General features: G+C 38.5%; 2 protein-coding genes and 1 long non-coding RNA gene across 4 annotated transcripts; 2 read left to right on the top strand and 1 right to left on the bottom strand.

Moving 5' to 3' along the window:
- Positions 1 to 142: 142 nt before the first annotated feature.
- On the top strand, positions 143 to 12,646 carry LOC112577181 (zinc finger protein 629-like). 2 transcript variants are annotated; one of them, XM_025260181.1, is made up of 5 exons: positions 143 to 257; positions 979 to 2,042; positions 2,358 to 2,567; positions 9,809 to 10,173; positions 10,838 to 12,646. In XM_025260181.1, exons 2-5 carry the CDS (start codon positions 1,023 to 1,025, stop codon positions 12,084 to 12,086), a joined length of 2,844 nt encoding a protein of 947 aa, XP_025115966.1. In that variant the 5' UTR covers positions 143 to 257; positions 979 to 1,022; the 3' UTR covers positions 12,087 to 12,646. The 2 variants fall into 2 exon arrangements, with proteins under 2 accessions (XP_025115966.1, XP_025115967.1); XM_025260182.1 differs by lacking the exon at positions 143 to 257 and adding an exon at positions 287 to 504.
- LOC112577187 lies at positions 2,833 to 5,954 on the top strand. Its single transcript, XR_003102021.1, has 3 exons — positions 2,833 to 3,209; positions 3,841 to 4,030; positions 5,478 to 5,954. It is a non-coding gene; the product is annotated as an uncharacterized LOC112577187 (long non-coding RNA).
- Positions 4,037 to 7,434, bottom strand: LOC112577184 (putative nuclease HARBI1). Its single transcript, XM_025260186.1, has 3 exons — positions 6,799 to 7,434; positions 6,280 to 6,395; positions 4,037 to 5,364 (listed from the first exon to the last, which is right to left on the bottom strand). The coding sequence occupies exons 1-3, from the start codon at positions 6,977 to 6,979 to the stop codon at positions 4,774 to 4,776; spliced, it is 888 nt and encodes a 295-aa protein (XP_025115971.1). The 5' UTR covers positions 6,980 to 7,434; the 3' UTR covers positions 4,037 to 4,773.
- Positions 12,647 to 14,381: the final 1,735 nt, after the last annotated feature.

The following is a 14,381-nucleotide window of genomic DNA, read 5'->3' as shown; positions in this document are numbered from 1 at the left end:
ATTAATTTTATACATTAACATCAAAAATTCTGTTTTTTATTTATCTTTTATAATGTAATTTTTTTTAGTCAAATTTCCTTGATGAGCGCGAAGTTTACATATACTTTCGACATTATTGTGTTAACATAAGACTACTCAGCGAGCTTAAAATAGCCACCAATGGTTAGCGTTGATGTCATGGCCGCTACTCCTAACCCCACAATGCACACGTTGTAAACTTGCTGCATTTCGTTCAGTCTTTCTTTACTTTTTATCAGGTAATGAAACTTTTGTTTTTTATGAAAGTTTTAGTACTATACTGTAAGTCTATGTTTATTTGAAAATTGATTTTACATCGTGCAATAAAAATTTTGTTCATAAGCAAAGGAGAAATGGCGTCGAGGTTAGGAAAGACACGCTGTTGTAGAGAACAGACAATTCTGTTGAACGCAAAAATAAATAAAATTGTTTTATTAATATGTTAGTGCTAGATCGACAATGGAAGAGAGACGTAACTAGTTTAAGGTGGTTTTTTTTATTGCACAGCTTACTCCTACACTTTCAAATTACTCAAAATGAAGGGAAATGAATCGCGCATACGTCTCAATAACGGGGAAAAAAAATCCACATACGCTCATACGCCCAGAGGTCAGGGAACCTGGAACTCTTGATGAGTTTATTTCTGTTCTGCCTGAGGCAGCAGCAAAAAAAAAAAAAAAACAAAACAAAACAAACCCCGAAAAGTAAACCAGTTTATAGTTAATACACATCATCTTTTGAAATGAAGGTGTTAATTAGGATATCGGCTTGGACTTTTAATTTTGGCAAATGTTAATATGTATAAAAGAACCTTCGTGGAATGAAAAGTGTAGTATAAAGCATAGCGATACTTAGTTCATTTTAAGATATTCAAGAGATATATGCGGAGGAACATTTTGTCAAACTGATGCAGAAAGTTGATGTTAATTTGATCCAATGATTTTTGATTCTAATGACCAGGGGCCATTGGTGAATAGTACATTGATTTCTGTAAAGCTGAGAAAATGTCTGCGAATGCTGCTGAGACTTTTGAAGCAACGCTTACAGCCGGAAACACTTTAGACTTAATGGATCTGATGGAAGTAGTGACAGTATACAAATGCAGATTCTGCACTTTCACATGTTCTTCAACTCATGGAATGGCAGCACATCTTAACAATCAGCATGTGGCTACTAGCATGCCAGCCGTGGAATCAAACCATTATACAGAATCTGAAAGCCCCTCAGGATCACCACCAGAAGCATCAGATGAGGCCATAACCATTCAGGCTAGTGGACCTGCTTGTGAAATTTTAGGCAGTGAGTCAGGCTTTGCCCCCAATTCTCAAACTACTCCTTCAGCAAATGTTGATTCTGTTTCGGTGATGCCAGCAAATGGTGGTAACACCACTCTTGCTGAGCAGCTGCCATTAGAGGATAAAAGTGTTTCTCTGGTAGCCACTTCACAGCCAGGCTTATTCACTTTGGATCCCAGTTCTAGTGCACAGACTCTTGGTTTTACAACAATTCAGTTTGCAGGATCTGGGCTGTCGCTGGCATCCAGCACACCTGCTGTTAGTGTTGTGCCAACATCAGATAGTACAAAAGATCTTGGGACAGGGCCTTCATCTATTGCTCCTGTCGTTCGGGAGCTTTTTTTGTGTGGTATGTGCAGTGTAGGTTTCACTTCAGTAGATGACTGCAAGTGGCATGTGGATCGTGAGCACAGTGGTACAGTAGAGCTGGGGCAGGAACATGGAGAGGTGGAGGGCAAAGGTCGAGTCAGTGTGGGAACACAGGCCACAGCCAAACGCCCTGGCCGGAAAAGAAAGTCAGAATTGGCAACAGAGAGTCAGTCACCACCACAAATCAAACAGGAGGCAGTTTTGGTTGACCAAGATCAAAGTGATGAGGACTGGATTCCTGGTCGATCTCACACCTCTCGTACACGTGATGGACGGCAGCGACGTAAAATAAGAGCACCAAAAGCACTTAAAGAAGACTATGTCATTGTTAAGAAACGCAAGTATCGCAAACATCGACAGGTCAGTACCTTATGGATTACACATGCCACTGTCCCTTAACAAGTCTTTGTTAATTTTTTGTTGCACTAGTTGATCAACACAGAATGAGTGCTAGTAGCTGTGTGCAAATACTAAATAGAGTATTCAGTTATCAAATGCATGTATCTATCATCCTCTGGTGTATAAATTTGAATTTCATTATCATGGATTAAATATAGATTATTTGTATACTTGCATTGTTTTACTTGTCCAACTATGGGGATTTTTATTTACTGTCTTGTGTGTACAGAGGAAGCAACCTTTGCCCTGTGTGAGTTGTATTTGATTTGTGTTCAGGTATACAAAGAACACTACGCTTTGTCCTGCAGCTTTATGGGGTGTGCTGCTCGCTTCCGTTCAGAGGGAGCACTGAACGTACACGTTGCCTGTCATAATGTGGAGGATATGGCCTTCACCTGCCAACACTGTCAGCAGCAATTTCCTGCGTGGAAACCGCTTCGACTTCATTTGTGGAAAATACATTCTATTGATGCAGATCTTTTTCAGGTAAATATTTCTGATGTATCGCTATGAGAACTTAAGTTTCACGAGATTTTAGTCTTGACGGATTTCTTTGTCTTTGTCTTCTTGACGATTCAAAAAATGCTGGGGAAGTGTTCTTTTCAGGAGAACTGGCTAAAGGAAGAAAAATATAAACACCGGTTGATAAAAGACTCTAAAGATAAACATTGTGCACAATGTGCTGCCTGCGCAATATCCTTGAATCTTTCCTCAATGGGTGAAACTGTTTTGAAGAAGCACGTTAACATTAAAGGCGGCGCCACACGGGGTTTTGCAAAAACCGCTTTCTTGTGAAACAGCCTCGTTTTCTTGTAAAGCAGCCGCTTTGCCGTGTGGCATACCGCGCAACGCGTTTAACGAAACCGGAAGGAAACCGGTTTTCCTCGTGTTTTCTGAAATAGAACTTGCTCTATTTTGGAGGGCGGTTTTACAACATGGCCGCCACAGCCACACGCTCGCTTGGAAATTTCAATGACGAAAATACCTGATATTTGATTGAGCTTTTCCAAAGCCACCAGGAATTGTGGGACCCTAGGAAAGAAAAATACCGTAACAGATCATTGAAAACGGGTCTGTGGCTTTCTTTACAGGTTTCGTTCTCGAAAATGACAGGGATCGACTGCACAGGTATGCTCCAATTTTTTTTTATTTTTAAATGATGATCGCTTTATCGCATTATTAAAATCCATTGATTAATGAAGTTATTCCATATTTTATTTTTAATTTTTTAGAATCAAGTACATATTAGTTCTGTATAACTGTTTATTGGGAAACGAGCATCAACTGAAGGAATTAAGAATCAGCTGATACGGCCCACTAGCCGACTAGCGCACAATGTGACTATTATTATTGTTTTGGTTGCACTGGTATATGCTCCAATTTTAATTTTAAATGATGATCGCTTTATTGTATCATTAAAATCCAAGTTGTTCTGCATGCTAGTTCTGTATAACTGTTGATTGAGAACGCACAATGTGACAATTATTATTGTTTTGGTTGCTGTTAGTAAAACGAATACAAATACAAATCAGCCACCAAAATTACAGTCTACTGAACATGAACAGATTTTGACAGTAGTGGAAAACTGCTAAATTTATCAAATTGTTCTCAAAAAAAAAATCAAAGGTACATCACAAAGCATTACATTTAAAACATCAAACGCAGAGCCATGTATACAACAGTCATCACAAATAAGAAACACAATGTTAATTTGGGCAGCTGGTTATTTATTTAATAAGATTCTACTACTATGTTGCAGTTGACAATATCCAAGCAAAGGTAGCCAGCCTCCAAAACACATTTTCAAGGGAAATGCATAAAATAAATTAATAAAACAAAAGTGGGGCTGGAGCATATGTGATGTCTACAACAGTTCATGGCCCTTTTTCCAGCAGTTGAAATTCCTGTTGCCAGTAATGTCTCTAGTGGCACAAACATCTTCAAACTTGGTAAACAGATTGATTTTTATATATATAGTAACATATAATAAATTTATTACATTTTCTCACAAAGGTTGTTTAAGGTGGCTCAAAATATCCTACTGTTAACAGTTTGATAAAAATTTTGTTGTCAACAATACTGAGCATTCCACCCTCCTCCCACTCAACTTGTCTACAATCAAATTGTCATGAAATATACACAGACCAGATAATAAATTGTATATCACAGATCTCTGAGCATACACTGTAATTTGCAAAATACATTTATTGAAAAAATAAATTAAAAAAAGATTCATCAATATACAGATTTAAATGACAATGTGTGAGATGGCTGTATGTCACTACTCACTACAAAAAAAAGAGTTGAATTGTAAATGATTGCTCAAAACTATAAAAATCAGATATATAAAAGCGCTATAAAATATACATAAATTGTAACTATTTTAAACAGGCAATAAATTTAAAAAATGAAATGTTTCTGACCAGCTCAGCAAGTTTATTTTAGGAAAAAAACCCTGATTATTAAAGATCATGGACTCTTAGCTAGATACATTGCAACAAATAGTTTTATATTTGATCCCACTGCCAGTAAACCTCACCATGAGCCCAGAAGTAGCCACAAAATTTGTCTCTCACTTCTCTTGCAGAAAGAGTAGAATGATTACCTGTGAAAAAATTTTCTCTTTCTTCAGAGCTATCCCTAACCCGTGCTCCATTTCTTTTTTTATATATTGTCCATATGCCACATCCCTCTATGTCCTAAGAAAGTTGTGAAGAGCTACACAGCTTTCTGTTACACAAGCAACCACATCAGGAGATAGATTTAATGTATTTAACAGTAGTCTGAATCGGTTGACCAATATGCCAAAGGTATTTTCAGAGACACGCCTCACTCTACTTAAGCGATAATTGAAAATGTTGTCATGATCACCTAGTCCTCGTTGGGGATATGGCTTCATAAGGTGTTCCTTCAATGGGAATGCCTCATCTCCCACAAGTACAAAAGGCATCTTAACATGTGAATGAGCAAGTTCCCTTGGTGCAGGAACTTGAAGGGTCTTACTTTCAACTGCCTTGGAAAGTGTAGTGCAGGCAAATATTCCGGCATCATTGTTTCTTCCATTTTCCCCTACATCATACCAAATAAACCGATAAAATGCATCTACCACGGCTAGCAAAACAACTGAATGAAAGTCTTTATAATTAAAGTACATAGAACCACTTTTCAGAGGGGCCTTCATAGCAATATTTTTTCCATCTTTAACTCCAATACAGTGTGGAAAATTCCATTTTTCTTCAAAGGCTCTTGCAATGGCTTCCCATTCTTGTGTTGTATTGGGAACCTGTAAACATAAGAGACAGAAGTTAAACAGTATGAATTAAACTAATGCATTTAAGAACAGGAAAGTACCTTTTACACAACCATTATAACAAATTATTTGTTATTGCATTGTAGGAAACACAAGTGGTGAATCACCAACGGCAAGGCGAAGACGATTATTTCTACCAGTGCCAGGCAGAAAAGGAATTCACTGAAACTCAGTCTGAAGGGGTGAAAGAGGATGACCCAGCACTTTCACTCACTTCAAGCCCTTGCAGGTCAAGAAGTGACTACTCAGATGCAGGCAAAAGGCAAGAAAAAAGATCAGGGGGATGATCTGACTAAGTGCATCAAAGATCATTACAGAAATAAACATAGACCAAAAGAGGGCCCTGAACTCATGTGGGCAAAAAATCTTACTAAAAAAATTTCAGAATTACCAGATATTACACAAAGGAAGCTTATAAAACTAGATATTGATGACCTAGCAAAGAATGACTAGGACCTCTACACTTAAAGGAATTAATTTTTTTTCTCTAGGTTCTTATGCATCTATGACCTTGACTGAAATAAAAACATTTGCATTGTATGCAAATTGTATGTGAGTCACAATTTTCTCATTGTGTCTGATTGAATGTATCACTGCTGTGCTAGTGTAGTATATTGAGAATGGTTCAAAACAAAACAGACCCACCCCCCCAAAAAAAAAAGCCAGAGAAACTGACATCCTACAAACACACATAAGATGAAATGAATATGCACACAAACACACCAAACTTTCATTGATTAATGAAGTTATTCCTATATTTTATTTAAAATTCCTATATTTTATTTAAAATTAAGTACATGTTCCATGGATGGAACTACTGGGAAAACTAACTTTAAATTTAATAAAGAAGTAAGTTTCAACTTCTAAACAAGCAAAGCCATCACCTACCTTCAAATACTGATCTTTCAGAGCAACAGTAATTGCTCTACATGTGTCTAGAATGATTTCACCAATGGTACTTTTTCCCAGACAATAAAGAAAAACCAAGGACTGGTAACTGTCTCCTGAAACAAATTGTTTTGACATGTGATGTGATTCCTTTTCTTCCTTCCCAAAAATATTATTATATATTGTAGTACTTATCTGTACAATATAACCATTAGCAATCTGATATTTGAAAAGATGCCATTGAAATTACAAAAAATACTGAATGTAATAGGACACTGACCCTTTAAATTCAAATATCAAGGACAAAGCATTCAGCCCAAACAGGTCGTTATTCACAAATGTGAGAAACATTGAAAAGGCTCCGCAGGGTGACTTGCACATACTGCATGCAGCTAAAAAATTATTATAACAGAATCTTGGTTTCTTTGTAATAGAAGACTTAATTTTAGCCAAAAGTAGTAGTGCTTGTAGTCCTTATACACTTTTTTTTAAACTGATTGATTAAAAAAAAAATCTCACCTGCAGCTAGAAATCTCAGCGTCACAGCAAGCCTTTCGCTAGGTGAGATCCACTCGCACATATTTGTTGTCTGCTTTGCGATGTACGGCTCTCTACGTGCGAGTAGCATCTGAAAGTGCTGCGGGTCCTTTCTCACAAAGTTGCTGTAAGAGTCTGAATCCTCAGCACTCAGTTCCCGCATCAGACAATTGTAGGCGCCCCTGCTTGGCTCTTCTTTTAAGCGATAGTCTTACCCACCACCTTCGCTTTGTCTTCTTTTTCTTTTAAAACATGAAGGGCTGCTGTAAGCATCAGCATCTCGTCGTCTGCTGAGTCCGCCATTGCAGAAATCAAGGGACGCTACTGTCGCGCACTTTGTAACGTTTTCGGAAACAAGTCTGCCCGTGTGGCATCGCAAGCGGGGAAACAGTTTCCATGAACCCAGTTTCCTTGGTTTCGGGAAACTGAGGTTTCAATAAAACAGTTTTTGCGAAACCCCGTGTGGCGCCGCCTTAACTGTGTATGTTATCAGCATGCTAAAGAGACCTTTTAAGTTATCTAAATATGGCAGATAGGCATCAAAATTAACTCTTTGATTAATATTACTAGAATAGTAATACATGTATTTCTGAACATAGAGAAGACCAAAGATTCATAAATAATACCTCTTTCTGTACATGAGAAAAACATTGATGACTGTCACTTAGGTCCTTACGAATGCATGAAAGGTCCTTACAAGGTCCTTACTTGGCACCATCCCTGATCCCTGGGAACCCTGGTTTAAGGGCAGTTACCGTATGCTTGCTGTATACTGGCAATAGTTGTGGAAGAAGTGAGGCCAACTGTGTTCAAAATAGAAGAAAACCATTGTAAAACTGAATGAACCCACGTTGATGTCACTTGTGTTGAGAGTACAATTTGTAAAGATCACAAACAGTTTAAGCCAGAATTTACAGAATTCATCCAAAATCCAGTTAAACTTAAAAAAAACAATTTCTCCAGACTGTCCTTATCTCCTGTTGATCAAATATGTGGACAACAGACTAAAAACAAACAACAAAAAAAAGAGGTTGGAAGTCAAAACGGAAAAATTTAGGTTTCTTCCCCTACCTTTAAAGAGGATCATTAATAATAAAAGAAAGCAGAGCATGTTCTCCTGCCCAATAGTGCGCTCAGTGCACTTGAAAAGGGTGGCTTGAAAAAATATAGCATAGTTTGCAAACTGTAAACGCAAAAATGGAAGAAGCAAGGGAAATAGGACAGAAAGAGATCACGAGCTGCCAGAGGTATTCACTACAATTTAATGGCGCCTAAGGAAGATTTGCGGCCCTGTACTCCACTGGGGGTTGATAGGAACAAGACACTGACCTGATAAGGCTTAAGAACCTCCCCATCCCCCTTTCAGTCATGATAAATGTTTTGTTGGTTAATATATCAGTCTTCTTGTACAGTTGTTTTGGTTTGGGGTTTGTTTTGTTGTTGTTGTTGTTTTTTTGGTCAGTCTGATGAAGAAAGCGTACAGATGTACATCAATAATCCCTTCAGGATTTTTTTTTTTAAGAAACAGAAGGTTGTTGATGATGGATTGTAAAATGGTTAGTGTGCTTAGTGTTGGGACAGAAGGTGGCAGGTTTGAAGCTCACTGAGAAGGCTAGCAGCCGGCAGTTCTCATTTTCACCCAATACAGAGAGAAGACCTGATTATCAGGGAAGCGAAAAAAAGGTGGAGGAGAGGCATGGGCCTCTTGTTATGCATGCCATGCCCTAAATCTACCAGTGATGGGTACCTGGTTTGTTAACCTGTCAACTCATGGTGTGTGTTTACTGCACCCTCAGCAATCAAACTAAGTGGGTCATGTATCCACTATATTCAATAAATTTTACTCTAGTACGGTGAAAAGGGAAAATTCAACCATTTCATCAGGTAAACCATATTTCAGTGGAGCTATGTCCCTTAACACTGATACAGAAAGACACGTGAATATTTGAATTTTCTAGATGTCCCTTTCTTTTAGTAAATAATGGCGACTTAAGTTTTTCTTTCCGCGATTTCTCAGTTCCTTGTTTTGGTTAGAGACTGTTTACTTCAAAAGCTAACTCCTTCTTTTTGACAAGAGATATAGATCTGCAATTTGGTTGAGCTTTTCTTCATACAAATTTAAACATTTCTATGATAGATTTTTAAAAATTACTTAGTAGTTTGGTAGTTATACCGTTTTACATCAAAATTTCTTAAAATTTAACACACTTTTTTACAAAAAAAATTATAAAAAAAAACTAAGAGGAATTCGCAAATTCTTTATCATAGAAATGTAGATCTGTCTTTTAGGTAACTATTTCAAAAAGAATTTTGAGTCTACTCACAAAATTGAAGAAGTTTTTAGCTTTTAAAATTGTTTGTTTTGGCGCCATTTTGGATTGTTTCCATGGCAACCGATAGCGCGACGAGTGCAGTAAAACCATTTTTTGAAACTTCATTCAAGGGCTAAATAGCTGATACAAAAAAATCCGCGCTATCCCGTGAAACAAAAAAAATTTTTTTTCGACCGGTGTCTAACCTTAAGGGCACATGTGAAGATGTCTAACAACCGTTGTGGAACCTATCTAATATACTCAGGTTGTTTGGCATCAGCATGAGTTATGTTAATTTCTGCTCCTGCCTTTTTTCTACAATTTGTTTTGAAAATGCTGGAAGTTCATGAACATCCATGTATAAATATGAATGAAAAGGTCACATGGCCAATGACTTAAACAATGATTGACAGCCATTTTGTTAGACTTCCCGGTGATTTATCAGAAAAAGTAAAAGGTGGCGCATGATTGCATTTTCCCCAATATTTGTCAGGCGTGATGAACTACTTACATTTTCATGTCTTATAAAGCAGTTGTAACTTCATCTCTTTATCTTTTACAAAGTGTTGTTAACATCATATCTGTCATGTCATGCAGAGTGGCATTGTTTTTATCATGACATCATTTACTGATCACCTTTTCATGATGTCTGCAGTCTGATCTCATTTCATCTGTTTCAGTGTGACTTGTGTACTTACAAGACCGACACCCTTCACAAATTGAGCATTCATCAAGAAATTCACAGTGACAACCGGCCTTACACTTGTGATGTTTGTGGGAAGGGTTTTAAGCAACTGAGCCAAATGAAAAACCACCAGATCACGCATGCCCAGCATCAGCAAAATGTGCAGGGAGGTTGGTTTTCAGCCAAGCCATGTGAGATTTGTAAACGGACATTTGCAAACAGCAAATGCTTAAAGAAACATGTTGAAGCTGTGCACACCAAAGTGAAACGATTTGCCTGCACCTACTGCAGCCATACCACTGCCCGCAAAGCTATGCTGAATCTGCACATGAGAATCCACACTGGAGAAAAGCCATTCAAGTGAGTTTAAACCTCATTTTCTGCCCTCTTATTGTAAATAGTGATTTGCTTTTTTTCCACATTAGCTGCACATTGCTGAAACATTTTTTGCTTAAGACATCACGGCAGTTTTAGGTTCTTGGACTATGTTTGATTTTTTGCCCCCTCTGTTCTCCAAACTACAATAAGACAGCAACTAATTTCAGTATTATTTATTAGCTGTTGTATTTGTACAACTTATCCAAGTTCTCACATTGATTCATTTCTTGTACATTTCATCAGTGGTATAAACTTTTATAGCACAGTATCCCAGCCAGAGTTAGGCTGTCTGCACATTACGAACACAAAAACACAAGACAAAGTTCCTGTGTCATCCATGTTATCATATTCTTTCTTGCAACGTTTAGTTTTTTTTTGTTTGTTGTTTCCCTCACAACTTCATTGTCTTCAGAAACAATGCTGCCTTCATTTTTTTCCCCTCTCTTTATAATCTGATGGCATTACGCCTTGCCTACAAATTGGAAAAGCAGTCATGGTTTAACAGCTTCTCCTCTTAGTTTACCACCTGAGACCTGTTTTAGTTAATCCAAACAAACTTAATTCTTGACTTTTTCTTATCCTACCTGACTGACCCTCTAGCACTCATATATCTAGTACCATCATGAATCCATTTTTTCTTTTGCAGGTGTGATGTGTGTAATTACTCCACTGGTGACCACAATTCCCTTCGGCGACACAAGATGCGTCACACTGGACAGCGACAGTACAAATGCCAGTTGTGCCCCTACACCTGTATTCAAACAATTTCCCTGAAGTCACACATGCGTACCAAGCACCCCAATGCAGAAGGCATCTACACATGCCCTGTATGTAAGTTTCGCTCTGTCAACAAGCAAATCTATAACAGCCATATGCAGGACCACCATCATGGCTTGTTGCCAGATCCCATCGGCAGGTTGGATCAAGCTGGAGATGCTGCGAACCTTGCACAGGCCCCAGCAAAATCTGAGAGATCAGCCAGCACACCTCCAGAAGCTGTCAAGGTACAGATGCAGGTGCAGACGATGGAGACAGGTGAAGTGCAGGTGAGTGCAGAGGATCTGGCCAAGCTGAGTGGGTTTGAGGGGCTGGCCTCAGGTGAGATATCTGCAGCTCAGCTCATTTACTCTGCCCTCAGTGTCATTTCTCAAGGCGGAGCCAGTGGCAGGACCACACAAACTGCCCAGCTGCTTAATGGCATCCAAACCACAGTCACCACTTGTTCACAAGAATCTAACAAAGAAGGAGTGTCTTCGCACACAATTACCTTTCACCTGCCGGTCATCTCTATGTCAGAAAATCTTCCCAAAAGCTCAAATCAGACTGCTTCATATCAGCTGCTTCCAGAATACCAGGCTGTAGAGAATAACACAACGGGGCAAGATACTTGTTCACAAACCACAGGAAGTGATGGCCTTGGCACCACTGATGAGCAGGAGGACCAGAGGGCTACACCATGTCAGGTGCCAAGCATAGAGATTTATGCAGCAGTTCCTCAGCTTCTTGCAGCCGATGCCGAAGGCCAAGACCTTGTGTCTGGGTCCTCGGATGTGCAGGTGATGCAAGTTGCGTATACTGATGAAACAGCCATCAAAGAAAGAGACCTGGACAAAATTGCTGAAGGTTTTAGCAAGTCATCAGTGGTGGTGTCAGAGACAGGGCAGATCATCCAGGCAATGGATGGGGTGTTGGTCAATGAAAATGGACAAGTACAAAGTGTGGTGTTAGTGGCTCCCCCTGTCAAGACTTCACGTGAGGCAGATGACATTGACATGATTGCAGATGCAAGGGTGGAGGAGGCCACAGACACTGGTCAAGATATAAACCAGGTGTGTCTCGCTCAAGAGGAGTCAGAAGAGCGACAATTAAAGATGAAGAATTTACATTGTGAATGAGAAGACAGAGCTGCATACTCAGGAAAACTTCCAGCCGTAAGTTGAGATGTGACACTGGGAAATCATTTTCTCAGCTGCTATCAGCTTATAGTCTAGATCCTTTGGTACAAATGAAATTTATTCTCTGCAGACTTTGTGTTTCTGCAAAGTAGGAAAAAGCTCAGCTGTGGTTTCTCCAAAAACTGATTCAAGTACATTTTATTTTATGCTTTGCACATAAGCAGCAGGCCTGACCTGGCACACAAGTGCTTGTTGCAAATTTCTGTATACACTGTTGAACAGCAAACCTCCACTTCTGCTTGTGTGTTGGATGAATGTTGCAACTTTTGTTCCATCTGACAGACAGATGTCTATTCATTTTGGTTTACTAGTGGGTGTGAGTTGGCCTGTAGGGTGGAGGAACAACAAACATTTGTCTAGGCTGTCAGACTGCTGGCACAGGGAAAGCTACCATGCAGACTGTTTTTTGTCTTCATTTTGTGATATCTTCTTGTAGCCCATAAAACAAATTACACTTGATTGCTGCTACTTTTAATACAAATGATGTCATTGCAGAATGATTTTGCCTGTATTTTTACTAGTTGTGGTGCCTTGAATTGAAAGAGCATATCCTTTGATTTATGACCTATAGTAAACAAAACAAAAAGTCACAAAATGACTAATGAGCCACTGACAACACATTTCTAGTGACAAATAAGAGGACAAAACCTGCTTGTCTCATTTGATTTATTATCAAATAGAAAACAATGCATAAAGAACATAAATAATGAGGTCAAACATTTCCAACACAAAAAACAAAACCAAAAACTTCATCAGAATTGCTTCCAAACAGTGATAAAACTAGTGACTATGTAACGCTGCAGTCTCAAATGTGCTGTCTCAAACGGGCTTGCTTGGTACCCAGAATGTCCCCACCCCAAGTCCTCTAAGCCTGTATGTTCAGTCATCCCAGTCTTTCAACATAGTATTTCTTCCTTGGAGAGAATGCAAACACAGCATGAAACATCCTTGAAAAAAAAAACTCTCATCATTATATAGACATGCACAAGACCTTGATCAGACTCTTTTAGTTGTAATATAAAGTGTGTTGGGAAAATGTTTGAGTAAAACAGGGAAAGTAGTACAAGAAATATACAAAAACAAACCAACTGGGACACATCAGCTACATCTGCAATTAGCATTGTGGGTTAAGTTCTAATATTCCAACTATAATTATTTGTTCATTATAACAACATAGCACAAGAATGTCCATTCCGATGCATTTTTGTGTCCCAAGGATACAAAATGGGGAAAAGAAAGCCAAAAACTCAGCAATAAATATTTATGACATCTACAGCCAAAGGTGATTAGCAAACATGCAGATTCTCTAGACCCAACATTTAGCTGGTATGGTATGTGCAACATCATTGTTGCAGAACATCTCTGAAAATGTGGTAACATTATTCTAGCAAACACACCAAGCTTGGTGCTTCACTGAAATAGACCTTGCAAATTTGAAGACCGTCTTTGAACTGTACCACAATTACATCCTTAAATACGCTGGGTAGCCAAGGTAGCCAAGAAAATCAAATGGTAGCAGTCATAATACAGGAAAGAAAGACCTCAGTTACAAATAGAAATCGAAAGTCTCAGGCAAGATATAGCCGAAAGCAACAAATCTTGGTAAAAATAATGGGCACCAGTCCCTTACAAATACATAGCATCGCTAGATATAAGGATTGAAAAAACTTTTCACTGTTAACACATACCTGTTATTACAGCCAACTGATTTATATATACTTTAACAGATAAGGATTCCATGATTGTAAACTACAAAATGAGAAAGATTTCATAAAAAACAGCAATATTTACGTAATAAACATTATTAAATAAGCACAGCAAGCAAAGGAAAAAAAAACTTACAAACACAACCCAGCAATGTTTGGGGCTACACATAGCAAAAGGCAAGATGATGCCTTGATAGACATACTAAGATAATTTTTGAGAAAAAAGTATACATGCATTAATAATGATTTTTGAAAACCCTATCCCACTTAATTCGGATAGATAAAGGTCGACTGACTAAATCCACTGATATCCCAAAAAAAATACGGTTCCTCGATGGTTGGAACTGTTACCATGGGTACGGGTAGAACTCTCCCAGGCACAGTTATTCGTTGGCATATCTCACAGGTCCTGCAATATACTCCTGCATCTATCCTCACCATGGGCCACCAGAATAAGTTCCTTATTTGATTCAGGTTAGTGCGGCCGCCCAGGTGACCTTATAGGGGCTATCATGGCTTAATCGCAAAA

This window comes from Pomacea canaliculata, linkage group LG12 (genome assembly GCF_003073045.1).
Source record: "Pomacea canaliculata isolate SZHN2017 linkage group LG12, ASM307304v1, whole genome shotgun sequence".
In the NCBI taxonomy this organism is placed as follows: domain Eukaryota; kingdom Metazoa; phylum Mollusca; class Gastropoda; order Architaenioglossa; family Ampullariidae; genus Pomacea; species Pomacea canaliculata.
This window is presented reverse-complemented; position numbering and strand designations above follow the sequence as displayed.

Excerpts from the sequence above, each read along its gene's own strand:
- LOC112577181 (XM_025260181.1), top strand. The coding sequence starts at position 1,023 with ATGTCTGCGAATGCTGCTGAGACTTTTGAAGCAACGCTTACAGCCGGA. Across the intron at positions 2,043-2,357 it reads AGTATCGCAAACATCGACAG|GTATACAAAGAACACTACGC; the intron begins GTCAGTACCTTA and ends ATTTGTGTTCAG. Across the intron at positions 2,568-9,808 it reads TTGATGCAGATCTTTTTCAG|TGTGACTTGTGTACTTACAA; the intron begins GTAAATATTTCT and ends CATCTGTTTCAG.
- LOC112577184 (XM_025260186.1), bottom strand. The coding sequence starts at position 6,979 with ATGCGGGAACTGAGTGCTGAGGATTCAGACTCTTACAGCAACTTTGTG. Across the intron at positions 6,396-6,798 it reads GCTGAGATTTCTAGCTGCAG|GAGACAGTTACCAGTCCTTG; the intron begins GTGAGATTTTTT and ends AATTTGTTTCAG. Across the intron at positions 5,365-6,279 it reads TGAAAGATCAGTATTTGAAG|GTTCCCAATACAACACAAGA; the intron begins GTAGGTGATGGC and ends TTATGTTTACAG.